At 39.4% G+C, this 27230-nt stretch overlaps 1 protein-coding gene across 1 annotated transcript in view; it reads left to right on the top strand.

Moving 5' to 3' along the window:
• Nucleotides 1–27230, top strand: part of ldah (lipid droplet associated hydrolase) — a 106476-nt gene that overhangs the window by 18094 nt on the left and 61152 nt on the right. Inside the window, exon 4 of the mRNA XM_003215464.3 lies at nucleotides 17529–17698. Within this exon, the coding sequence (XP_003215512.1) occupies nucleotides 17529–17698 (170 nt within the window). The remainder of the gene's footprint in view (nucleotides 1–17528; nucleotides 17699–27230) is intronic.

The raw sequence follows: 27230 nt of genomic DNA, 5'->3' as shown, positions 1-27230 counted from the left end.
AAAACCTTTTGGTCCATACCTGTCATGAATGGGTCTACAGTTAACTCTCCACATTTGCAAGATTAGCTTTGATTATTTGATTATTCACAGATTTAATTTATGTGTTCTCTTTGGGAATCTCTAGGCCTCCAGGGAGACAGTTTCTACTAGAAGTTTGCCATAGAGTCACAGATGATTCTATGAATACTTTTCTGGAAATCTTTAAGTTTTTAATTGTGATTCTATTGTCAACTAGCAACAAAAAATAGACTATCAAGTCATCCGAAAGAGATTCCTAAAGAATGTTCTCTCAGGATAAAATAAATCATTTTTATTGATGCTTTTCCTACTTTGCAGGGGTCCTATGCCTCTAAGCTCCATGGCCTTTTCTACTTGCATGACTAGCAGCACCTAGAAATCTAGGTTCAAACATATAGTATGGATTACGACTGTATTGGAGCCTCCAGTGGCACAGTGTGTTAAAGCACTGAGCTGCTGAACTTGCAGACTGAAAGGTCGCAGGTTTGAATCCAGGGAGCGGAGTGAGCGTTTGCTGTTAGCTCCAGCTTCTGCCAACCTAGCAGTTCGAAAACATGCAAATGTGAGTAGATCAATAGGTACCGCTCCGGTGGGAAGGTAACGGCACTCCCCTGCAGTCATGCCGGCCACATGACCTTGGAAGTGTCTGTGGACAACGCTGGCTCTTCAGCTTAGAAATGGAGATGAGCACCAACCCCAGTCCAGTTGTGAGTCGGACACAACTGGACTTAATGTCAGGGGAAGCCTTTATCTTTACGTTACAACTGTATTATTATATGTGCATATGCTGCTCTATGGTGCAGTGTAAATACACTGAACTCTGTGCTCATATTAAAGTATTTATGATGGCAAGGCAAAAGGAATTTACCAGCAGTCTGTCATTCTTCTTAAAACCAACAATCTATACATGCTGCATAAACATTAGCAGAATCTTCAAATGTTACTTTTTCCTTTGCAGTGCCCAATATTGACACTTTGACTCATTAAGTTTTCCTATGGGTTAGTTTACTTGACTCGGTGTGCAGATGCTACTTATGAACAGCTTCCTTTATAATCTCATAAACACTGACTACTTATTTATACCCTGCAGCTCATGATAAACAAGGATTAGATGTCAGGCTTTAATATTAATTACTTTAATTACATGGGAGGATTTAAGCCAAAGTCCCAAGTACTTTTTCTCCTAATAAAGCAGGAGCATTTTCAGTTTGACATGTGTTTTTTTCCCATCCTTGCAGCCTCCCTTGTCATCCCTAGTGTTTACAGCAGCCAGAGGCAAATAGAGAAGAACAGAAGGGAGAGTGGGAAGAGCAGGGAAAGGAAACTGTCAGTACGCTGTCCCTTGGTGCAGAAGCATACATAGAAAAGAAGGTCTCCATGGGTATGATAGCAATGGGAATGTGGGGTGGACATGGAGGATGAGATAAGAGAAAGAGGAGTAGGGAAAGACCAGAATGGCGAATAAACACAGCGCATCTCAAAAAACTAAAGACATGTGAAGGAAAGGAGGAGGCACATGAAAGACAGAAAAGGTTAAACGGGTCATCACTTGCACAGAAATATGAAAGTGAGAATTTATAAAGAATAAAGAGATAAGAGGACATAGGACACTGGAGAGAACAATAAAAAAGACAAAAGAAATGTCAGAGGAGATAAAAAAATTGAAAATTTGTATTTGGACTCATATGTATTTGCTGCTTATTGCTGGACCAATCTTGAATAGAAATGCTCCAGATTGGCCCTGAGGCCTCAGAGTTCTCTGAGTTAGACAGTAGACACACATAGCAGCAAAGCAGAGTCTACATGGTCCTTGAGAGACAAAGTGGGGTACAAGTACTATAAATAAATAAAATCATAGAATCATAGTCGAGGCCACATGGGCTATCTAGGCCAATCCACAGCCATGCAGGGAAAGCACATTCAAAGTACCCCCAGTGCAGTGTAGCCTCAGTTTTAGTTAACATTTCCATTCTATATAAGGTTTTTTTTTGTTTCCTGTATTCTTCGTGTATGCTTTGTGTATGTGTATGCGTGTTTCTTTTTAATGTCATTCTTTCTGTTTCAGCAGGTTGGTGAAAACTAGGATTTTGCAAAATCCATACAGCTGTTTCCGTATCACATAGGATCAAAACAGAGACTGGAAGGAGTGAAATCATAGATGGGATTTTTCACCTACATTCTGATGCAGTTTTAATCTGGTCTTAGAAACCCTGATTAGTACTTGAATGGGAAACTGCAAATGGATACTATGTACTGTAACCTACATTTCAAAGGAAGGAAATGATTCTTCTGAATATCCCTTGCCTGAAAAAAACTAGTTGTCATAAGTTGACAGGTGAAGGCACATGGACACACATCATGAGATGTTAGTGTTGACGTCCACTAACTTTCCTATCCCTGATAACAATATAATTGTGTCATTATTTTATAATATAGGCCACAATTCGCATACTTTAAAAAGCTGGCTTAAGAAATAAAAAAGGGGAAATTCATGATTTTTTTTCTTGGATTTTATGTGATCAAGATGTGGCAATCTAAGTCTCCAGATTTAAAATAAGCAGCCACAACTTGCCAGTAGTATGTTTATTTTTTCTAGATATTACATTTTCTTCTAGCATGTCTCTTAACACGTGGAGGAACTGTCATTAATTTTCTTTAAGAATTTGAGTCCCATTTTGTTTGGGTGGTGTGGTAGTAAAGTAATCTATACTCTTGCAAGGAAAATGGTTTAGGGAAAGTTTATTTACTCCAGGTTAGAACTTCCTATTTGAGGCTGTTAAAAATACATTGCAGCTCAAAGTCCTAGCTGTCAAAACAGGCTACTGATCAGGAATTGCTGTCAGTTTGCTGGTTACTAATATCACCAAGAGGTTAAATGGGTGGCCTTTTTCTTGTGTTAGCAGTGTGTTGGTTTAAATTATACTTACAATCACAAATATAATTTACATTTAATTATAATTTGCAGCTTTTGCTTAATTAAAACAAAACCTTTCATTTGATTTTTCTAAATTAATAGCTCTGTGCTTCAAATATTGGTCACAGGACAACATAATGATTCTGTAAATGGAGGCAGATAGCATTAAAGGATTTGAAGATTGTTTTGATCTAGTGCAGGTGAATATTTGTATCATTCTTATGGCAGTGATATTTCATTTTTCCGTATGAATAAATCAAGTGTGTGTCTACACTGTAGAATTAATGCAGTTTGACACCAAATTGACTCACGGTTCAATTCTGTGGAATCCTGGGATTTGTGGTTTGGTGAAGCACCAGCACTCTTTGGTAAAGAAGGATAAAGATCTTGTGAAATCACAGTTCCCATGATTCCAGACCATTGAGCCAGGACAGTTAAAGTGTCAAACTGTATTCTACACTGTGGATGCACCTGTAGATTGGAAAGGCAGCTAAAATGGCTATTGGCGCAATAGGAAATGAAAGGGATTAAGCTTTCTCTCCAATTTTCTACTGTGCCAATAGTTACTATAGTTGTTTTGTGCCATATCAAGAATAGATTTGTGAACCCTGATGATAATTGGGGAGCTGGTATCTAGTGGTTTGAATCCTGGCCTACGACTTCTCAACACCAGGCTTTGAAGCCCTGCTCAACCATGGAATTTGGGCAAGTCATACCCTCTTGGCCCTAGAAGAATGCTGTGACAAACCTGTTCTGAATAAATTGTGTCAAGAAAACCCTAGTTATAGGATAGTTGATTTGAAGGCAGATAACAACAGTAATAACTGAAACAATTCCATGGTTTTAGTGAGCCATCATGAATCAAAGCATATTTCTAAATGTCCTATATGGTTATACTAATCATTTCCATGTTTTGTGAAATAAAATTACAGAATAAACATAGAACTATTAAAAATAAATAGTCAGCCATTAAAATCATTAAAAACCTAATAAAATACATAAAACACTACTCAGCACCCCTGATTTGGTTTTAAAAACTTTCAATGTCACATAACTTAGTGATCAAGAAAAGATGACCAAGAATGGTGTTCAAGGGAAGATAGTCAGGAGAGAATACTTCTAACAATAACAGAGATGCTTATCTGAAGTATAGTAAAGGTCACATAGATTTTCTCCAAGGATTCTGGAACAATGTTCTCTGGAAACATGAGTCAAAGCTAGAACATTTTGACCTGAATGAATTTCTTCCCAACTTCAGTCATTGTAATGGGAATGTTATGGTTTGTGACTACTTTGCTTCCTCGGGACCTGAGATTCTTTCATACTGTGGTTCTTCTTACAAATGTTTTGCCTCTTTCCATGTGAAAACTGGTTTTGCTGTACCTGGTAGCGGAATGGTGATGCACTCTTTCATATCTTCTCTGCAGTGGCATTAGTCCCTGTGATTTGCTTTCTCTACCTTCAAACAAAACAATACAATTTACACCATCCTGTTTTCTATATCTCCTGCTCCATGATGAGTTTTTTTTTAAAGAAGAGAAGTTGCAATTGTGTAGTTACATAATGATACTATTATGGAATCACCCCACTTGGGAAGATTGCCCAATTCTACTTATCGCTAATGTTTTAATATTTACTTTTTATTTTTCTTTAAACTTTTCCTGGATCCCACTGTTCTTCTCAGCAATGCTTGTAGAAAGCATGATATGAATGCAAAAAAGTCCAGAAAGATCTCCTAACAGAGCACTAACAAGACAGAAAGGTAGACTTGGTGACCAAGGGTCAAACTAGATGTGATGTGAAACATACACTTCGCACTGAAATAAAGATGTAATTCTTCATTAAATTAGTTCTTGGAAGAAGCACAGAGTAACTTTAGTAAGCTTCTTCTTGATGTGAGAAAATCATGTAGTTTCAACAACTGTTCAAGTTTGGGACATATTCTATACACAATTTTGCACATGAGTATTTTTCCATAGGAAACATCATTTTTTCTAGTTCAAACAATATTTTCTGTACAAAAATGGTAATACAAATACATCCAACCTGTGAATTATGTGCAGAATATGTTATCAACAGTGAAGATTCTCATATGTGTTGGATTCTGTTTTGTCAAGACTTTCCATCAATTAAAAACAATTTATCTCACTTTTGGAATATTTTCAACTATTTCCAATTTTGCACAGAAAATGGCAGACTCCAATATGATGAGCCATATGTCACTATTCAGTTGTAGTTTTACAAGACCTCTAACCTTTTCAGCCAAAGCATGCTGGAACCTCACCAAGCTCCCAGGATTCCATAGCATTGGCCCATAGCAATTAAAATGGTGTCAAACTGTATTAATTCAATAGTGTACATGCATTCTAAGTTTGTCATGGGGACAGAAAGAAATTACACTCAAGAGAATGTGTTAAATATTATTTATTTATGTGCCATATTTATATCCTGGCCTTCTCACCCCAAAGGGGACTCAAAGCGGTAGGATATAAATAAATACATATAGGATTATGAGGTGGTAGAGAAATAATTAATAAGATGTATTAGAAACAATTAAAATTTAGATACTATATATACTCAAAGATAAGCCCAGTTTTCAGCCCTTTTTATGAGCTGAAAAAGCCTCCCTTGGCTTATAATGGGGTCAAGGTCGAGCCGGCAGGGAGCCTGGAGGCCATTGCTTGCAATATATGATATATTTATCACCTCCCTTATCAGTGTGTGTTTTATTTTCAGAAGCCTCTCTCGCTCTTAACCAAGAGAATGTTTCGAAAAGGGAAAGAAGCCCTTGCAAGGCAGAAGAATATTTTATATATATATATATATATATATATATATATATATATATCCATCCATTAATCTAAAAAAGCATTTCCCCCGGAAATAATTGTTAATCTCTGCTATAGATATATAGGCATGTCCCTGTGCAAGCCTTTGCAATCCCTATGTACCTAAATATTTGTATCTATCTATCTATCTATATACATTAATTATATATATATATATATATGTGTGTGTGTGTGTGTGTGTGTGTGTGAATTTTCCCCTCATACGTTTGCAACTCTTTGCAAATCCTATATACATATAGATATATAGAGATTTTCATGTACATGTATGTGTATACATTATTTCTATATATGAATTTTCACCTCACATGTTTGCAAGTCTTTGCAAATCCTATACAGATATAATCATCTATATATAGAGATATGTCTAGATAGATATACAGTAGAGTCTCGCTTATCCAACGTAAACGGGCTGGCAGAACGTTGGATAAGCGAATATGTTGGATAATGAGAGATTAAGGAAAAGCCTATTAAACATCAAATTAGGTTATGATTTTGCAACTTAAGCACCAAAACATGTTATACAACAAATTTGACAGAAAAAGTAGTTCAATATGCAGTAATACTATGTAGTAATTACTGTATTTACGAATTTAGCACCAAAATATCACAATGTATTGAAAACATTGACTACAAAAATGTGTTGGATAATCCAGAATGTTGACTAAGCGAGTGTTGGATAAGTAAGACTCTACTGTATATGAATGTAGTTATATAGGGCTTGCAAGTATTGCAGGGGAAATGCACACAGACATTCACAAATGTAGAGATTTCTATATAGATATAAACATAGATATATAGGGCTTGCAAATATTGCAGGAGGGAAATGTACATATATAGAGAGAGGATTTGTAAACTTTTCAGGGGGAAATGCATATGTGAAATTAGTATATATAATTATAGATCTATATGTAGCTCTGCATTGTTTATATAGGCATTGAATGTTTGCCTGTTACTATGTTGGAAGCCGGCCTGAGTCCCCATGGGAAGAGATAGGGTGGGGTACAAATGAAGTATTATTATTATTATTATTATTATTATTATTATTATTATTATTATTATTTTGTTAATACCATTTTTTTGTTGATCCTACCTTTCTTCTTACAGAGCTAGTTTACTTTTCTTTGAAATACGGTAAATATTCAAAAACATTTAACCTACTGATGCCTCAATATAATTTTATTGAGATCTATTTTTATTTTGAAATTTACCAGTAGCTGCTTCATTTTCCACCCTCGGCTTATGCTCGAGTCATTAAGTTTCCCCAGTTTATTGTGGTAAAATTAAGTGCCTCCGCTTATATTAGGGTCGGCTTATACTTGAGTATATACGGTACATTAAATAAGTAAATTATTATTACTTTTTTATTATGTTTATTTATACCCCACTTTATCTCTCCCATTGGAGATTTCTTAAGTGTGTTTTTCTGTTTAATAGGTTATTTTTGTATTATGCAGATGTTATTGCTGTATATGCGTGTATTTGACTAAGCTTCTGTGGGATCACTATTTGTGTATGTGTGTGTTAAGGGAAAAACACCTGGTCAATTACAACTCATAGTTGAGTAATTAGAACAATCAAGGCTAACAAGCTTGAACCACTCCCTGAATGGGGTATAACTTGGGGAATATTTGTAATGCTTTTTGCGACTTACTGAATCACCTACTTCAGAACTTGCTGAGAGCCTACTATGCTTGTCTCCTTGCACCATTGAAGAAATCTCCAAGAAGATGCATGAATTTAATGTAAAGAACTTTGTGAGTTTTGTTGCTTCAGATAGACTGAGTTATTTTGAAACTGGAGGTTTTGAAGCTGCTTGTTTAATTTTCTCCTTGACTCTGCTACTTAAGAGTAAACTTTGATTTTTTCCATTTTCCTGGCTTATTTCTTTTGCTCATTGTGGATGCACAAAAGGGCTGGATAAGTCTGGACAGGACTGCACGCAGTTTGTTTTTCAACAAATCCATAATAGATGTGACACTGGGTATGCTACAATAATGTTTTTGTGCTAGACGATTTCAGATACACTGTGGTATTGGTGACAGCAGTGGTTCAAGGATAGTGTTGACAAGTAATGGAAGTAGAACAGAGGTGGAAAACTGTGGATGGATGCAAGGCTGCATTAGTTCCCCGTGAGACTTTGGAGGGCTGCATCTCCGCTGCATTTGACACCCCCTCCCAAGTTATCGTCAGATGCCTCCAAGTCCTCTTTAAGGCACATGAAAGGCATTTTCACCATTACAGGCCAGGGGAGGGTTTTTAATACCGTGTTTCCCCGAAAATAAGACAGTGTCTTATATTAATTTTTTCTCCCAAAGATGCTCTAGGTCTTATTTTCAGGGGATGTCTTATTTTTCCATGAAGAAGAATTCACATTTATTGTTGAACAAAAAATTGAACATCTATTATATACTGTACAGTACTTGTCATCACAAACCAGCATAACCAGACAAACTGAATCCTATCAAGAATTTCTTGTTACTACCAATATTTCTACCAACACTTTATGGTACGTACATTTACCAATCCTGCATGCTCTGGTGTTCTGTTCGGCGGGCATAATTCCAAACAAAGACTTTGCTAGGTCTTACTTTCAGGGGAGGCCTTATATTTAGCAATTCAATAAAACCTCTACTAGGTCTTATTTTCTGGGGATGTCTTATTTTAGGGGAAACAGGGTAGTAAGAAATGAGAGGGGGTCACTTCATGTTTACTTCCTATTTCAATATTGGCCTAGTCCTGACCCTCAAATGTTGTGGAAATGATCTCCATGCCCCCAGGTCATTTTGAGAGTCCTTCTGGAAGTCACAAACATGGACCTGAGGTACTTCATATAGCCACGGGCCATGCCTTGTCCATTCCTGAATTGTCAGAAAGAGTCCACAAGGACTTCTAGAAAGTTTCCATAAGTGGCTATGGCATTTGGTGGCAGTGGCATAAGTAGATGTGCTTACATCTATGAACTCGATATCTCACTGTGGTGATAAACAAGGATTGTGTTTTTAATGGTGTAATGTCTACTTCCACCAAGTGTACCAAAATGTTATTAAAAGGTATGTTTTTACAACAGAACTCTTCTGGTTTTTAATTACAGAGAGAAAGTGAGAGAGAGAAGTTCCTGTTTATAAATCTGTCTCCTATAAGCAATAATTCACTTTGAACATTGAGGTATCCCACATCAATGTTCATGTGGAGGGACTGTTTGTTTTCATAGAATAGGTCAGGTGCCTCTGCGCGGTCATGCTAGACATCTTGCTGCTTCAGTCTTTGCTAGCCACTTTGCCCCTTTTCTGGGACTTAGAGAACAGTTAAAAGCACACACGTTCATGATTAATACTGATATAGTGTCTTCCTTCCTTGCTTTCCAGCTAGAATTATATTTCAGTTGTTGGGTATCGTTATTAGATGCCTGCTCAAAGAAAATAAAGATTGTGTTCAGAGCATTAAGCTGCGAAATGTGAAATTAAGTGGCCTTAGTTGCATAGTTCTGTGTGTGCACATATTTAAATTAGCCCAATCAACTTTAAAAAAATTAAGAACCACACAATAGGCAGGTATTACCACTGAGATCGTTTCATCACCTATTTAGGTTGTCTCACACTTGCCACTAAGTGAAAATAGGCTGAGGCCAATGCACCTTGTTAATACCAATAAAATCAGAGATTTCAGCAAACTACCATTGTGCCTGATTGCAATAGAAGTAAGGGACCTGACTTTTCTAAATCCCACAGCTTTCGTATTCCAAAGAATTTAATGATTCAATCTATAAATAGTTTCATATATTCATATATATTAATTTTTCAGGTAATTCAACGGCCTCAAGTCAGTACATGTTAGGTATATTCATTCAGTCGCCACCTGCTATGAATATTTATAAACTTGCTAACTACTGATATTATTTTAAAGTTTAAAGTGCTATTTCTCCACCACTAAAATAAAATAAAATATCCTTATTGGTTTTTTTTTTCAAGTTTATGGAATTTTCAGAGCTTCTCCTCTCAACTAAATGTAATATTTTAATTCTTTACCAACTGCATTCCTAAGTTTTAGGTCTTATTTTTTCTTCTTTGTAGATTTCATAGATAATTTTCAGCCTTGCACTTCAAGAAACAGATATGATACCTTCATTACCTGTAATGGGATGCAGGGAGTGGGATTTCATTGTTATGTACACTCTTTTTATCTCTGACTGATGGGACACCAGGGCAATGATCATATCTGCAGACAATAGAGGTGTACAATTTGTCCAAAAAGCATGCCATTTCAGGATCCATTGTCAACTGACCCCTTATTCTGTTTACCGGGAAGTTAAAGAAATCGGGAGGGGTGTTGTCGTTTTGATTCAGCAAAGATTTGGCCTATTGGCTACAATGGGAAACTTTAAAGGCTCAATCCTTAGTCATTTTAAAGACTATCTGCCTGAAATCTCCCTCAGTTTTAGAACCCATTTACAACTTCAGGTCTGCCAAGTTTCAAAACAATTTACTGATCTACTGATTTTTTTAGAATTATTTTTAAGTTTTTACCATAACATTTTTTGAAATAAGACAAATTACAAGAGAGAGTTCTGGGAATTGTAGTTGCCGGTTGTGTCCATTCTCAGCCAATCAGAGCATGGACACAACCAAGCTTTTTATTGGCTGAGAAACAGAGAGAGAGAGAGAGAGACTTCAACTCCATCATGCTATCATGCTCTGAGAAGAACTCGGAGACCTTTCAGTGCCCGCCCCATGCAAGTGCTGCTGGGAAAGCGGGTTCCCAGCAGGACCCTCTCTGGAGGAGGAGCCTAGGGAACTTTCCAAAAAGAAATGGACGGAGGCTGCTCTTCCCAGGGAGGGAGAAAAAGACACTGCAATAGTCCCATCTTCTCCAGGAGCCCCACAGCAGACCCATGCCTCAGGTATATTGCAGACTTAACTCCATCCTCTCTAATAGCCGATAAAATCCGTCTCTGTTCATCCATTTTGGTCAGTTTTTTGGTTCCCATCTCCCTGTTCTGTTTTCAGAGATTATACAAAACAGACTACAGAATATTACAAATCATTTTCATTCAAACTGTTTTGGGCCAAAGCCTAGTAGATAACGGGATGCCATGCCATTTCTATATTCAGTAAAATAAACAAGTTTCCAATTGGGTATTGCAAGAGTGATCACATTCACTTTATGATACTGAGAATATGTTCCTTAGATGTTGCTACCTTTGTGAAAGCTAAATGTTGTCTCGAAGAAAACAGAAACAGTTGTTAGCTTTATCTTCAAATCTGTGCATTTTTCTTTTCCTTTAGAATTCAACTTTATGCCTTGAATTACTCTTGTTAGATTTCTTATTCTAACCAAAAGGTTTCTTAGGCTCAAGCTGAGAATGACCACACATTTTGTGGGAAGGTGGCAGGGGTGTAGATGAAACTGTGAATCCAGAAATAATACATTAGGTTAATGACAGAATAGAACTTTGGATACCTGAAATACAAATTTCTTTGCTAAACCAGAGGGACACATATATTAGTTCAGCTATGAAAGAGAAGCAGAGGGAAAAAAAGGATAATTCCTCAAGGAGATGCAAGGATAATAAATAAACCAAATTCCTACTGAACCCTAAATTCCAAAGTCACATTCAGGAGCTGAAGCAAAGATATAATTTATTTTCTTAATTTTTTCTCCCAGCTGGTTCAAATAACTCCTCTGGCAATGTACCATTGTAATTAGATACCAAGTAAAAATTGCTGTTTGTTTAGTGGAATGAATAAGATCGATAAATGACAAAATCTTGGCATTTTAGCTGCATTAAAAATAAAGATATTACTTTACTATTTTATGGTTGCACTTTTTAAAATCTTGCTGGGACCATATTGCTGGGCTAGGTACCTAGTGCAATACACTTCCTGCTCTTGTCTGCTTTGTAGCAAATATAAGAGATAAAGGAAGCACAATTAACACATATTAAAAATAGTGGACAGGGGCAAACAGATTTATTGCCTTTATAAATTACGCAGGAAGGCTGTTTCCAAGATAGGATCTCATCACATCATGTTCTTCCCCATCCTTTTTCATACTTCAGTGGGAATGCTATCTTTAATGTCACTTCTTTACACTATCATTGAGTTTTATTATGTCTGATGCTATATTAACACTAGATTTGTTAAATAGTGGTTTATAGTCTTTTAAAGAGTATGTGAGCCCAGCTGGCACTGGATTTTGAGAAGAAAACAGAAGACTGGGAAATAGGAGAAGATTATTAGAAAAATTGAATAAATGTAATGTGTCAGTCTCTTGACGTCTTCTGTTATGCGTCCAATTCATTATTGCATCTGAGCTTGCCTGTGTAGAACTATTTTCTTGATTTTAATAATTTGTTACATTTTATAGCAAAACAAATTGTATTAGTAACTTAATTTTAAAACTACTTTCAACTCTGCAGTAGGTGATGACTTTCACATCAATATGTCATCCATGCTTTGATTAGCTTTAAAGGAGCTGCTCAAGGTTCTGAACCTATTTAGGGAATAGAGTTCAGTACCTTGGAGACTGAAAGGCAACACAACACTGGATTCATCACCCCACTAACATGGGAGCTACTGGCTTTCATTGCTCTGCCTTCTTAATGGAATTACAACTCATACTGTGTCTTCTTATGCCAATGTCAGCACCATTAAGTCATACTAACTTAAGATACGGCTACGTGTACAGTTAACATTTGGGCTACTTCCTCCTTGCAATGTGTCTATGAGAAGCAATTTGTTATTTATTCATTCAGTTGCTTCCAACTCTTCATGACCTCATCGACCAGCCCACACCAGAGCACCCTGTCAGCTGTCGCCACCCCCAGCTGCTTCAAGGTCAAGCCAGTCACTTCAAGAATAACCCATCCATCTTGCCCTTGGTTGGCCCTTCTTCCTTTTTCTTTCCATTTTCCCCCAGCATCATTCTCTTCTCCAAGGTTTCCTGTCTTCACATTATGTGGCCAAATTACTTCATCTTTGCCTCTAATATCCTTCCCTCCAGTGAGCAGTCAGGCATTATTTCCTGGAGGATGGACTGGTTGAATCTTCTTGTGATCCAAGGCACTCTCAGAATTTTCCTTCAACACCACAGTTCAAATGCATCTATCTTCCTTTGCTCAGCCTTCCTTATGGTCCAGCTCTCACAGCCATATATTACTACGGGGAATACAATTGCTTTAACTATGCAGGCCTTTGTTGCCAGTGTGATGTTTCTACTCTTCACTATTTTATCGAGATTGGTCATTGCTCTCTTCCCAAGAAGTAAACATCTTCTGACTTCCTGGCTGCAGTCTGCATCTACAGTAATCTTCGCGCCTAGGAATACGAAGTCCATCACAGCCTCCACTTTTTCTCTCTCTATTTGCCAGTTATCAATCAGTCTGGTTGCCATAATCTTGGTTTTCTTGATGTTTAACTGCCACCCAGCTTTTGCAATTTCTTCTTTCACTTTGGTTATAAGGATCCTCAGCTCCTCCTTGCTTTCAGCCATCAAAGTGGTATCATCTGCCTATCTATGGTTGTTATCTTCCCGCAATTTTAACTCCAGTGTTGGATTCATCAAGCCCCACATGTCGTGTGAAGTGTTCTGCATACAAGTTGAATAGATAGGGTGAAAGTATACAGCCCTGCCATACTCCTTTCCCAATCTTGAACCAGTCTGTTAGTCTGTGGTCTGTTTTTACTGTTGCTATTTGGTCGTTATATAGATTCCTCAGGAGACAGACAAGGTGATTTGGTATCCCCATAACACCAAGAACTTGCCACAATTTATTATGATCCACACAGTCAAAGGCTTTAGAATAGCCAATAAAACAAAAATAGATGTTTTTCTGAAACTCCCTGCCTTCCTCCATTATCCAGCGGAAAATTTGAGAATAATTCTCAAATTATTGAGAAGCTATAATGTATTCTTTAGACAGATTGATGGCAATGCTTAACATTTTTCTTTGCAGCCCATTTTTTCTTTGAGATACTCTCTCCTCCATCCATGTTTGCAAGCCTAGAAATCATAAGTGGCAAGGGTGAGTAATTGAATGAGACAATACGAGATGAATTTGACCCCCTGGTGAAAAAAGTTTTAAAAATTCATTCCCCCTCTACTCCTCCTGTGCTGAACTCTGCCTTTTGTGAAGGTGGAATAGCTCTCAAGTAAAGATTACATACCATATAATCTCCTGCTTAACTCTTAATTTGAATACTGATTTACTATTTTCACATGAGTTGATAAGTAGTAGGTAAATCGAGATAACTAATTAGGAATGAGAAAACTGAGTTCAGATTTCATCTCAGCCATGATCTAACTGGACAGGTGTAAATAAAGTGAACTCCAGCAGCCTTGGCAGGATCATAGCCAGAGGAGTGGTTAAAAGTTCAACCCCCTCCCCCAAAATGTGTCAGGTTAAAAAAAACTGGTTTACTCATAAATTGGTTAACCAGTTAAAATTCATGAGTAAACCAGGTGGGGGGGGGGGAGTTGAACCCTTTGGTGGGGTTTTAACCCTTAAACACCTCCTCCCCCTCCCCGGCTACAGCCCTAAGCCTTGGCTTCCTATCTGTAAAGCTAAGCTTTACACTAGGCTTCCTTGTTGTATAAAACACTAGTATCGGGAATATGAAGTGTCTCAAACATCTAAGAAAACCACTCAGTCTAAATGTAAATGTTGCTGATCTTGAATCTTTATGTGCAAAGCAGCTATTGATGCTGCAATTTTTTTTACCAAGGGTTTTGAAAAATAGAGCTTGTTTGTAAATGAAAGGTCTACAAACTAGCAAATCATATCATTCTTATGGAATATAATTTCAGAACAAGGAACAAACCTTCATTTATTTGAGGACTGTCCTTTACAAAAAGTAATTACTGCTCGATTAAACAGTAATGATGAACGTGTTTATACTGAAAGTCACTGGAATATTTCCCAGGAGTGAGAGGGTTCCTCTAAGGTCTAGAGGTGCATGTCAAATACAGGTTTTTACAAGTTTATTGATTGTACTTTCCTGTTAGTTTCGCCTGTTTTTACCTTTGCTCTCACAGTCGAAATAAATTAGCATGAAATAAATAAAGAGTTAGGCTAAAGCAGTGATTCTCAAAATGTGCTCCACGAAGCCCTTGGGGCTCCACAAAGCATCCTGAGAGCTTCCCCAGTTCCCTCTTCCTCCTCTCTCCTCCTCCTTCCAAGCTTTTCCTCCTCTTTTTTGCTCCTCCCCCTCACATTCCTTGCTTCCAGAACTCTATTTCCCTCCCACCGCTCAGAGTCCTTTGATTTTGCTTTTCCTGAATGACAGAAGGGAGTTGAACTGAATCGCCCCTGGTGTTTCTGCTGCTACTATTGTTGTTGTTGTTATTACAAAGGCTGGATGGCCATCTGTTGGGGGTGCTTTGATTGTGCTTTTTCTGCATGGCAGAAGGGGGTTGGGTTGGACTGTATGGCACCTGGGGTCTTCCACTGAAATATTCTTAAATTCATGTTGGTCAAAAAGTTTGCCCATGCCCAATATATAATGCAATATGTAATATAATATATTAACATTTCTTGAGGCTCCACAATAAACTTTTGCTTCAAAAAGGGCTCCACGGCTAAAAATGTTTGAGAACCCCTGTGCTGGAGGATGATGAGGATGTTGAAAAAATTAGGAGGAAGGTAGGGAGGAGGGGGGCTTTTGTGGTTAAAAATGTGATTACCCCTGTATCCCAGCAATGTAAAAAGCAAATTGGTATTTTAGAACAAAGCAAATGCAGTGGTCCCTCCACATTTGTGGTTTTGATTATGCATGGATTTAACGTAAAATGTTCTCTCTAAGAGTATCTAGGTTGTCTATGAACACCTTCCTCCAGTCATGTTGGAAAACTTAGATATTTCTAAAGAGAACACCTCTCTAGAAATCTCTAGGTTCCCCCCAAAGCAATTCAGCAGAAGTTCACCATAAAGTAATGCTTGCATATTTCTCTCAAGTAAAAAAGTGATTTTGGGGGTAACTTTTCACTTTTATGAGAGTCCGGTGCCCCTAACGTCAGTGAAGGTGGAGGGTTGGCTGAACCAGAATATTCATTTGTTTGTTTGTGTGTTTGTATGTTCATTCAACCAACCACCTGGATTCAGACAGCATTCTGTCTGAAGTGTCCTAAAGTCTAAGGACATTGGCTTGCAACTTCTAATTGTGAAATCATTGTCAGTTTTTTTAACTTTCTTTAATTGAAATTGAAATTTTAAAATTAAAATCAGCTTGTTTACCATTGAAACTAGTAAATTCTAAATTTGTAAGAAGCCAAACAGATAGCTTGATAGGTATCTGGGAATGTAAACATTCAATATATAGTGTCAGAATGAGCAAATCAAGGATAACCACCTTCAGTCCATGTATCATGAAAAAAGGCGGGATAAAAGCTAAACTACATAAATAAGTCAGTTTTTATACATAGGACCTTTCCTTCTCCTGGGTGACCCAAGAGTACATCTGCTGCTCTCCTGGGGTGGACTGCAACTTATCTCCCTTGTGTTGCTGCTTTACAATCTTGTTTGTAGGTAAAATATGCTATTTCCCATGATCTTTGCTCTCAAGATACTGTGCATAGGAAAAGTGTATTACAAAACTCTTCACCGAAATATTTTTTTCTGTGGATGGATCATTTGAATAAACTAAACTGCAGGGATCACCAGGAAAAAGACAAGCAAATGTAAGCGGATCAGTTATCTTCATCAATGAAATATGTGGATGGAAATTGCTTTTTATAACAGTGTTACTCTTGGAGTACAAGCCAATATCCTACTTGTGCAATTTACGTCAACAGCCATATTTTGAATGGGATGAATTGGCTAACTCATGCATGAGACTTGGCCAAGGGATAAATTTTTAAAATGAACAACTTGCATTAAAAATAGATATTTGTTTGAAAACAATGTTTTGGCCTTAGGCTTTTGTTACAGAACGTCCTCATTTTCCATTACCTGTTGTGGTTTTTTAAGGCTTGTAGGCAAAATGTTGTTTCTCATCTAATTCGTAGGGGAAGGGGATGAATGCATTTCTTTGCTTTCCTTCCCCACCCTGCCAATTTTCATGTAATAAAGCCAAAATCATGCCAGGATGTGACTAAGATCAGCTTTACTGGCAGTATTAATTAGCTTACTCAGAGCTCTTTCTGCAGTAACCCTTGGTTCAATTTGTTTCAAGTTGGAAGAAAGCACTGAAAATAAAACAGTAGAATATACAATTTTCTTGGAGCAATTATTGTTTTTATACCCAACAGTTGCATTTTATATACTGTTGAGAGCACTTATCTGGGGACTGTGAAATTGTACACGTAGCTGTTGTCCTTCCTTAGTTAAACTTTCCGAATACATGACCACAGGCAGAAATGTGCAACTCATTGCAGCGTGTTCTCCATGAAGCCTAGGCAACGTGTCTTATCCTTCCTTTTTGGACCGGGAATGCAAGGCTGCATGTTGAAGTGATAGTACAAAGTTACTTTATGAGATTTGTGGCTGAGTGAATCTAGGTCTTAGCTGTATTTATTTATAGGCCACCTTTCTTCTAGAGTGGTACCCAAAGCAGCTTATAAAAAGGATAAATCATAACCCCACCATACAATATTGACAACAATTAGAAACACCACATTGAAACAGTATATAATTATGTAAAAGCATGCAAACTTTTTTAAAAAATTAAATAAAAGGTGTGGTAAGAATCTACAGCGAATGAAATGAAACAGCTTTAAAGAAATGAAATAAAGTATGTTTGGGGAATGTTTTACAGAGACAGATGTTGGCAAACTGGACGATGTCTTTGGACTTCGTGGGCAAATTGAACACAAGCTGAACTTCCTCCGAAAGAATGTGCCCAGATATATGAAGCTTGTGCTTATTGGGCATTCGGTTGGCTGTTATATAGCCCTTGAAATTATGAAGCTTGCACCAGAACTACAGGTATGTTCTAGTTATTGCTTTCTCTTCCATCATCCAGTTCATTATTGACTGTATTTTCATAACAATAAGCTTAGTTTGTTCAAGATGGTTGGGGAGCTGGTAGATTTATATAATGGCCCTGCAATGTCTTTGTCTTATCTTTATTGCGGGTTGATGAAAAACTGATGACTGTGTGGTCTGTTGGTCATGAAGCCCAGAGCTGATTCACACTTTACTTTTTTAATGTCAGGTGCCACTTGAGAAATTGCAAGTCGCTTCTGGTATGAGAGAATTGGCCGTCTGCAAGGACGTTGCCCAGTCCTGCCGGCACAAGGGTTTAACCCATTTTTGAACTTAGACGAGTCAAAATGGCAACATATCAGGTGCTACCTGAGGATCATACTCTTGTTTAAATGACCAAATCCCCTGCAATCTGATTATTTTCACATTGTTGCATCCATGTTTAGTGGAGGCAAAATTTGGTGATTGTGTCATTTAAAATAGAAAGTGTTTTTTATCTTGTGAAAAAGTAAGTTGTACATCAAGCCTGCCTTTGAAAATTCTCTCTTCTTGTATTTACTTCATGGAAATATAGATAAAGCGGGGGAGGGGGGGGGAGGCAGCAGTTGCTGCAGCAGTGGCACACCATTCCCAAAAAATGAAAGGTGACTGGCAAGGCTAGATCAAGGTAGTAGCAGGCTCTGTGCAGTTTCTGAAATAATTTTCAATGTGTAAAGTAGTGGTTGAGTTGTGGAATAAATACTCCCTCTCCCTTTTTTCTGGTTATGCGGGCCCCTCTGCTGATGTCATAGAGGTCACCTACAATAGCCAAGAGCTCCATGGGTATTTGTAATATCGGCTGTGATATGGACCCAATCTACCCTGAATTAATCCCCTTTTTTCCTGTGCTGAAAAGTAGAGGGGAAAATGAGGGCAGCCCATATGGACAGTGGACCAGTTCAAATTGAACCCGGTTGTCTGCCTAATCATGGGGCTGCTCCTGAGTATTGACTAAACTCTGGCATACTCTCTGATTTTTTTTCATTGCTAAATGAACCAAACCACTTTAGCCCAATCTACCTTGCAATAAGGAAGCAACGTTTCAGTCAGTACATGCTACTTAGCTAGTGTAGACAAACCCTTGGCATCAGACTAAAGGATGATGCAGCATATTTTTGGCACATTATTAAATATATAGTTTTTTTATGCTGTTTATAACTTAAAATAAAATAAATGGTAGAGTAGAATCATTGAAAGTCAAATTATATTTAATCATACACTTACTTTAATTTCTCCAATTACCTTTTGTGTTAGCTCAGGTGCTAGATGGAACCAACTATAGTATAATATTATCATATGATGGTTGGTCCTGTTGGTCCAGTTCAAAAGTTCAGTTACCATTGAAGTGTTCATGTTCAGGAGGGACAATGTGGCATTTTTTTTCATGAATGCATAGTTTCAATTAAAAAAAACGTTATTTCAATTCAATATTAAAAACTGAAGACTCAAAGAAAACAGAAGTGTTTCCTTGGTCAGCTTCTCTTGCTTAAATACTTTCCTGGTTTCAATTATTTCAAATTGGTTTTTTTCTTTTCCCCCTCCTTGCCCCATGGATATTGCTGGGAGAGTAATGATTTGTCAATGTGTTGAAACGATAGGTATGTTTAGGACACTTTGAGAGAGCTCTGTATGCTTGAAGTTAACTTATGACACGCTGCATTTAAGATGTGTCCAACAATAGAAAATATTTGTCTAAGCCAGATTGTTGTGCAATTTCTGCCCTTTGCCAAAAATAAGTTAACTGTTATGTTTTATGACATATGAAGTGTGATAATAAGAAACTTGTGTTTCCATCTTTTCTCTTATTTTTACTGGAATATTTTATTCCCAGTAGATATCAGACACATATGTGTAGTTTAGTAGCTGGATCATTTGTGTGTGTGTTTGTGAGTACTTTCACTATATTCTTTCATTGTACGATTCCAATTTTTTAGTTTGGTCTTTAAATGCACTGTTTTTTTAAAGAGGATTTCACTGCTATGTTTTTCTTGTTATGAACTGGAATCTAATATGCTCAATGTATTGTTTTAGTAGCTCTAGGTTTTTATGCTCACTATACACCTATTAAAAGTTTTATTTCAGAAGAGGGTTTTTTTGGAATGGGGAGGAGGTTGAACAAAAAAATGTTTTGGTTTTTTGTGTGTGTCAGGAGCAACCTGAGTTGCTTCTGGAGTGAGAGAATTGGCCGTCTGCAAGGACGTTGCCCAGGGGACGCCCGGATGTTTGATGTTTTTACATCTTTATTGGAGGCTTCTCTCATGTCCCCGCATGGAGCTGGAGCTGATAGAGGGAGCTCATCCGCGCTGTCCCCGGATGGGATTCGAACCTGACAGCCTTCAGGTCAGCAACCCAACCTTCAAGTCACAAGGCTTTATCCCTCTCCGCCACTGGGGGCTCCCTTGGCCAAGTGATCCCTAGATAAAAAAAGGTTGGGAACTACTGAGCTAAAACAATACAATTGGAGCAACATAGTACAAAAAAAAAAAGGTCAATCCAGAATTAAATCTATGAAAGACTGCATTGAAGAATACAGTTCTTTGGATTTCTTAGTATTTTGCATTGTACAAGGTTTTTAGCTCAATACATTAGATTTTTGACATGCCACTAAACTCTGTCCCCCTCAAGCTGATCTGACATCTGCATAGTAATAATAATAATAATAATAATAATAATAATAACAATAACAACAAAAACTATAATAATAACAACAGCAACAGCAACAACAACAACAAGTTTATTTTTGTATCCCACCTCCATCTCCCCCAAGGGATTTGGGGCGTCCAACATGGGGCCAAGCCCAAACAATTACAATAAAACAACATTAAATACAAACAACGCGCACAACAGCATACAGTAAAATACCTATACAATAACAAAGTAAAACAAACATAGTAACAATGGCATAATAAAACAAAGTATAAAAACAGTACAAAGTTTAAAACAAAGGCGAGCTGGGCCAAAATGCAAGGCATAAAAATTGTAAAACCCGTGGATGAGGTAGATAGATAAAGTGTTGCAAGTAGTGAGGAAACTCGGGTGTGCTAAACAATGAAATTACCGTATTTTTCGCTTTATAAGACGCACCTGATGATAAGACTCACCTAGTTTTCAGAGGAGGAAAATGGGGAAAAATAATTTGAACTAAAAGATGACCCACGCGTTCTTGTGAAATGCCAATTATGCTTGAAATTTTTCTCTGAGTGATACGACTATCATCCTGAGTCAATCTGTCAAACTTTTGCTTGTGAAACTCGGTGGTTGTTGTCATAGGACGTCCAACTCTTTGTTTGTCACTTTCCAAATTGACCGGCAAGCAGGGGTCCCGGATCATGGCCTCCAGCTTCCTCCACCGGCCCGGGAGCAGCGCGTCTTCCCCGCTGGCGGGCGCTTGCGGGGCGGGCATTTTCCCCGCCGAGGCCGCCGGCTGCTGTGGGGGCCGGTGGTTCATGCCTAGCCCTTCCTCCTCCTCCTCCTCCTCCTCCTCCTCCTCCTCCTCCTCTGCTGGCTTCCTGGCGATGGTGGTTGCTCGGCCTTGAGGGGGGAGGAGGAGAAGGCAGGCGCAACGACGGCGGCGACAAGCGAGGGGCACCTCCCGCCACCAGCGCCTCCTGCGAGGCCTACTCCGAGAAATCCAGGCGGCGGCTCAGTCCCGGCCTGGACCGGCCAGGCCTCTTCTGCCTCGGAGGGAAGGGAGGGAGGCAAAGGCAAGAGAGAGCGAGAGAGGCCCGCCCTCAGCAGCCAGGGGGAGAGGAGGAGGAGGAGGACGGCCCCTTCCCCCCGCTCGCTCTCAGTTCCCAGAGCCAAGGAAACGGGCTCAATGGCGCCTCCCAAACTCTCCTCTTCTTCTTAGGCGGGAAAACAAGTCGCGTCCCTTCCCCTCAAATCCCTAAGGAGATTTGGAGCAGTTTACAACAGTGTAAATACTCATCCATATTGAGAAACAGTACTGGTTGCATCCCCTCCCCACCCACCCTTCGAAGGGAAAAGTCATCGGCAGCAGCGAGATCGTGCTCTAGCTCCGCCCATGTGAGGTCATATTGCGTTTATAAGACGCACTGACTTTTTCCCTCTATTTGGGGGGGGGGGCGGAAGTGCGTCTTATAAAGCGAAAAATACGGTACTCTCAAATGAGGTATAAGATAAAGTGCATCAGGAAAACAGCTTAACATTGGGCCAGAATCTGACATAGCAATTAATTATTCAGTCTTCGAAAGCACACTGAAAAAGCCAGGTTTTTAAGTTTTTCCTAACAGCTGCCAGAGTGGGTGCTTGCCTTATCTCCCTGGGGAGCAAGTTCCAGAGCTGAGGGGCCACCACAGAGAAGGCCCTCTCCCTCGTCCCCACAAGCCACGCTTGCGACCAAGGTGGGAGTGAGTGGAGGGCCTCCCCCAACAATTTAAGGGATCGTGCAGGTTCATAAGGAGAAATGCGGTCACAAAGGTAGGCGGGTCCTGAACCATTCAGGGCTTTATAGGTGATAACCAACACCTTGAATTGGGACCGAAAATGAACGGCAGCCAATGGAGTTCCTTAAACAGGGGGGTTGAATGCTCCCTGTAATTCTTTCCAGTTAGTAGTCTGGCTGCCATTCGCTGGACCAATTGGAGTTTCCGGGCCACCTTCAAGGGCGGCCCTATGTAGAGTGCATTGCAATAGTCCAATCTAGAGGTAACTAAGGCATGGACCACTCTGGCCAATTCAGAATTCACGAGGTATGGTCGAAGCTGGCGCACAAGTTTTGGCTGTGCAAAGGCCATCCTGGCCACCGCCGGCACCTTAGCATCAAGCGTCACCACTGTCTAGGAGGACCCCCAGACTGCGGACCTGTGTCTTCAGAGGGAGTGCGACCCTGTCAAGCACAATTTGCCACCCTATACCTCAATCCGATGAGCGACTGACCTGGAGGACCTCTGTCTTGTCAGGATTAAGCTTCAGCTTGTTCGCCCTCATCCAGCCCATCACAGCGGCCAGACACTAGTCCAGTATCCGAGGAACTTCCTTGGATTTCAGTGGAAAAGAGTAGTAGAGTTGGGTGTCATCTGCATAGAGATAGCACCGAACTCCAAAACTACGGATGACCTCTCCCAGTGGTTTCATGTAGATGTTAAAGAGCATGGAGGACAGAATGGAACCTTGTGGGACCTCACAGGTCAACGGCCAGGGGTCTGAGCAGGTGTCCCCCAGTTTCACCAACTGGGAGCGACCCTCCAGCAAGGATCAGAGCCACAGCAAAGCCCCCAAGGCCCATCCCAGAGAGCCAACCCAGAAGGATACCATGATCTATGATATCAAAAGCTGCTGAGATGTCCAAGAGAACCAGCAGGGTCACACTCTCCCTGTCTAGTTCCCTGCGGAGGTCATCTACCAAGGCGACCAAAGCCATTTCGGTACTGTGCCCAGGTCTGAAGCCAGACTGCGATTGGTCTAGAAAATCGGTGTCATCTAGGAATCCCTGGAGCTGAGAAGCAACCACCCACTCTAGCACCTTGCCCAAAAAAAGGGAGATTAGAGATTGGTTTGTAGTTGTTTAAAACAGTAGTGTCAAGGGAAGTCTTTTTCAATATTAGTCTTACTGTAGTCTGTTTAAGACATGATGGAAATTTCCCTTGGACCAACAAGGTGTTTGTGATAGCCACAAACCAATCAACCAACCCACCACTGGCCAGTTTGACTAGCCAGGAAGGGCAAGGGTCCAGAGCACAAGTGGTCACTCTCACAGCCCCAAGGATCCCGTCCATGTCACCAGGATGAACAAACTGGAACGAATCCCACAAAATCCGACAGACAGGTGATATGCCATCTGCATATCATTGTACAATATATCTACATGGAGCATTTTTTTCATGGACATCATAATAAATGACCTCCATGTGTGCAATTTTCATTTGTCCTCCATCTAGACACACAAGTGGAACTTTTTAACATTGGGAACTACCTCTGAATAAACTTGACATTTATATGGTGGGATATTGTAAATACCAACTCTAATATCAGCCCTGTTTACATAACAGTTTGTTGAGTCATAACTGAATCTTTTATCAATTGTGCTTTAATCTTCCTCACTCCAAAATCTTGTGAGGAAGATTAAATGTGATCTAGGCTGCATCTACACTGACCATTTAATGCAGTTCAAAGCTTCAAACTGTGGTGACTAGACAACAAACATCCACAAAAGTACATTAATGAAAACCGTTGATGTGCTTCATTGCTCTTTGTTTTGTATAATCACCATCTGGGTTTCAAACTGGTTCCAGGATTTTATGTAATTATCTGCATAACAATGCCATTTTCTTTGAAACAGGTTTGAAACTGCATTAAATAGTCAGTGTAGGTGCCCCCCAAATGACTAAAGGTGCATGCCACTATGACAGCAACAAATATGGCAATATGTAAGTCAAGAGAAGGCAAAATAATAAACTATGTTATTGTTCTATAGTAATAGTAAAATCTCTGAGGTCAACCTTATTATTAACTAGTTAATTTAAAACCCAGCCATGCATGATAGTTATGAAGTTCAAAGGGGATATAAAAGTATCCTGCAACTCACTGCAGAATCTACTTCAAACCACAGCTTTCATATTCTAATATATATATATCCTTATAGGTATGCAGATAGACATTTTAACTATGTCCCAGGTCCTTAATACTTTGGTGCATGAATGCACACACCTATTCATAGGGGATGGAGAGGGAGACGGGAATAATAAGGGAGTGTGAATTGAATGTCTCGTTTGTGTGAAGTGTGAACTTAGCTACAAAATAATCCTAATTAATGCTATTAACTAATTTAGCTACTGAATAGAACTTATTAAAAGTGTAATGCTAGTCACAACAACCACTTGAATCTCTGTGGGATTTTTTCTCATTCCTCTACCCTGCTGTAATCTAAATGATGTGATCAGTTGGTCCTAGAAGCTACAGCACTAAAGAAAAAAAATCCCTGTAAGAACTCTTGAGAAATAGCCCATGTCACATCAGTGTCATCTTGATTATAGGAAACTGGCTTTATATATCTTGCTACGGCATAGACAACTGGCACAACTACCTACCACCCTCAAGTATGGCTGACTATCATTTGGCAGTTAATACTTTAGGCAATTCTTCAAAACGTAGCAATGAGAATCAACCACTTCTGTCTGGACAAGTAAAAGCGCTTCCTTGTTTCTTGTGATGGAACATTGACAGAACTGACAAGGTTTTAGCATGATATCACCACCATCATTGCCATGTAGTAATTCTGTCAGATAGCTTTTCTATGGCTACAGCTGACTATGGTTCCATTCCGTGCCCCATTTTGTTCCATCTTGGCAGTAACTTGACCCAGTTCAAACCGGATTCAGAGCAGGATATATTGAGACTGCTATGGATCGCCTTACTGGATGATCTCCATCTCAACACCAACAGAGGGGGTATGTCCCTGTTGGTGCTTCTAGACCACTCAGCAGCCTTATCATCGACCATGGTATCCTTCTGGACTACCTGGAAGGACTGGGAATTGGAGGCCCTGTTCTGCAGTAGTTCCGGTCATACCTCTCGGGCAGGTTCCAGATGGTGGCGCTTGGGGATAGCTGCTCCTCAAAAAAGAAGTTGTTATGTAGTGTCCCACAAAATGCCATGCCATCCCCAATGCTCTATAATATTTACATGAAGCCGCTGGGAGAGATCATCTGTAGGCATGGGGCGTGGTGCTATCAGTATACTGATGATACCCAAATATATTTCTCCATTCCTTCAAAAACAGCCTCAGCTAAGGATAGCACGTTTCCTCTGAATGAATGCCTGGAGGAGGTTATGGGCTGGATGAGGAAAAACAAATTTAAACTGAATCCAGACAAAACATAGGTGCCTGCCATCAAGGGTCCTAATCTGAAGATGGAGGTATGTTAACCAGTCCTGGATGGGCTTACCCTCCCTCTGAAAGACTGTGTCCGCAGCTTGGGAGTACTTCTGGATCCATCTCTCTAAATGTCTGCCCAGGTAGATGTGACAGTCAGGAGTGCTTACTATCAACTTTGGTTGGTAGGCCAACTGCACCCTTTCTTGGATTTGGAGGTCCTGAAGATGATAGTGCACCCACTGCAATGCACTCTGCATTGGGTTACCTTTGTACCAAGTTGAGAAAGTTCAGCTGGTTCAAAATACAGCAGCCAGATTGGTTATGAGAACATCCAGGAGTGAGCATATTACACTTATCCTATAGTCATTCTATTGGCTGCCAATTAGTTTCTGGGAAAAGTACAAGGTTTTGACTTTTAAAGCCCTACATGGTTTGGGTCTAGGTTACCTAAATGATTGCCTTCTCCTATACAATCTGCCCCACACTTGGAGGGGTGTCAGCTCCAACCAGCCAGAACCTGACTGGCAACCATTACCCAGAGGACCTTTTCATCGGCTGCCCCAAGATTGTGGAATGACCAACCGGTAGAGCTCCAACAGCTAGATCAGTTGTTGGAATTTAAAAACCATATAAAGACCTATCTCTTCCAGCAGGCCTACCCAGCCAATCTTTAAGCATGCATTTTAAATGCATGTCTTGTGTGTAATCTGTTTTGTGTATTTTATAGAAATATGCTTTAATATGTAACTTTTATAGAAATACATTTTAATATGTAGACATTTAGTACTTTTACAATGTTTGTGTTTTAATTATTCTGTAACCCATCTCAAGGGGAGGCAGGTCAGAAATAAAATAATAATAATCATAATCATCATCAACATCATCATTATTTTTCCATAGTGATGGGATTGCATGTTTCTGCAAGGCAAGAGGCTGTGCTGATGGTAGTGCTACTACTGGTAATCTCTTAGATAGACATTTGATGAGGAGCCAGACTAAATGTGCCAAACAGCTACTGGCCAGAAACAGTATTAGCGTTAATAATAGCAAATCTTCTTTCAAGAACAGTGTCAGTGGCATTATACCAACACTGGTTAGTACAACCAGAAGAGGCACCAGTGAACCACATTCAAACGTTATCTTTTATTGCAAAAACCCAATCAACCAGACCAAAAAATCTGTGGCTGTGAAGAACATGTTGCTCAGCTACCACATGTTGCTCCAAAAAGGATAATAAGAATGGAGCAATATTCTCAAATACCTCTGGGTCCAAGGAGGTTCTCTTCAACAGAGGATATGCTACCATCACCTGCAAAGCAGTCGTCACCTCCCTCTGACATAGTGAGTCATTTACCATCTCCTGAACCCATCTTATCAACCCACTCCTGTTTTTGGAACAACCAAGATGAGTGTCAGATTTGCTTGAAAGACTAATTCACACATTTTGTCCATATCATCATGTCGGAATTGCTGAAACTGATACCAGGACACCTGACCTGATAGAGCACTAGACACTTCCTCAGACACTGCAATATTTGTGACATTATGTTCTTGGTAAATAAACACAGCATTCTCCTCGAAGTGGTTTACAAAGTTGCCATAACAGGAAACCACTGCTGGTCTCTCTGAACCTGATGTTCACCACTCAGAGCAACT

Source organism: Anolis carolinensis, chromosome 1 (assembly GCF_035594765.1).
Source record: "Anolis carolinensis isolate JA03-04 chromosome 1, rAnoCar3.1.pri, whole genome shotgun sequence".
NCBI classification, from domain to species: domain Eukaryota; kingdom Metazoa; phylum Chordata; class Lepidosauria; order Squamata; family Dactyloidae; genus Anolis; species Anolis carolinensis.
The sequence above is the reverse complement of the archived record's forward strand: the minus strand, read 5'-3'. Positions and strand labels throughout refer to the sequence as shown.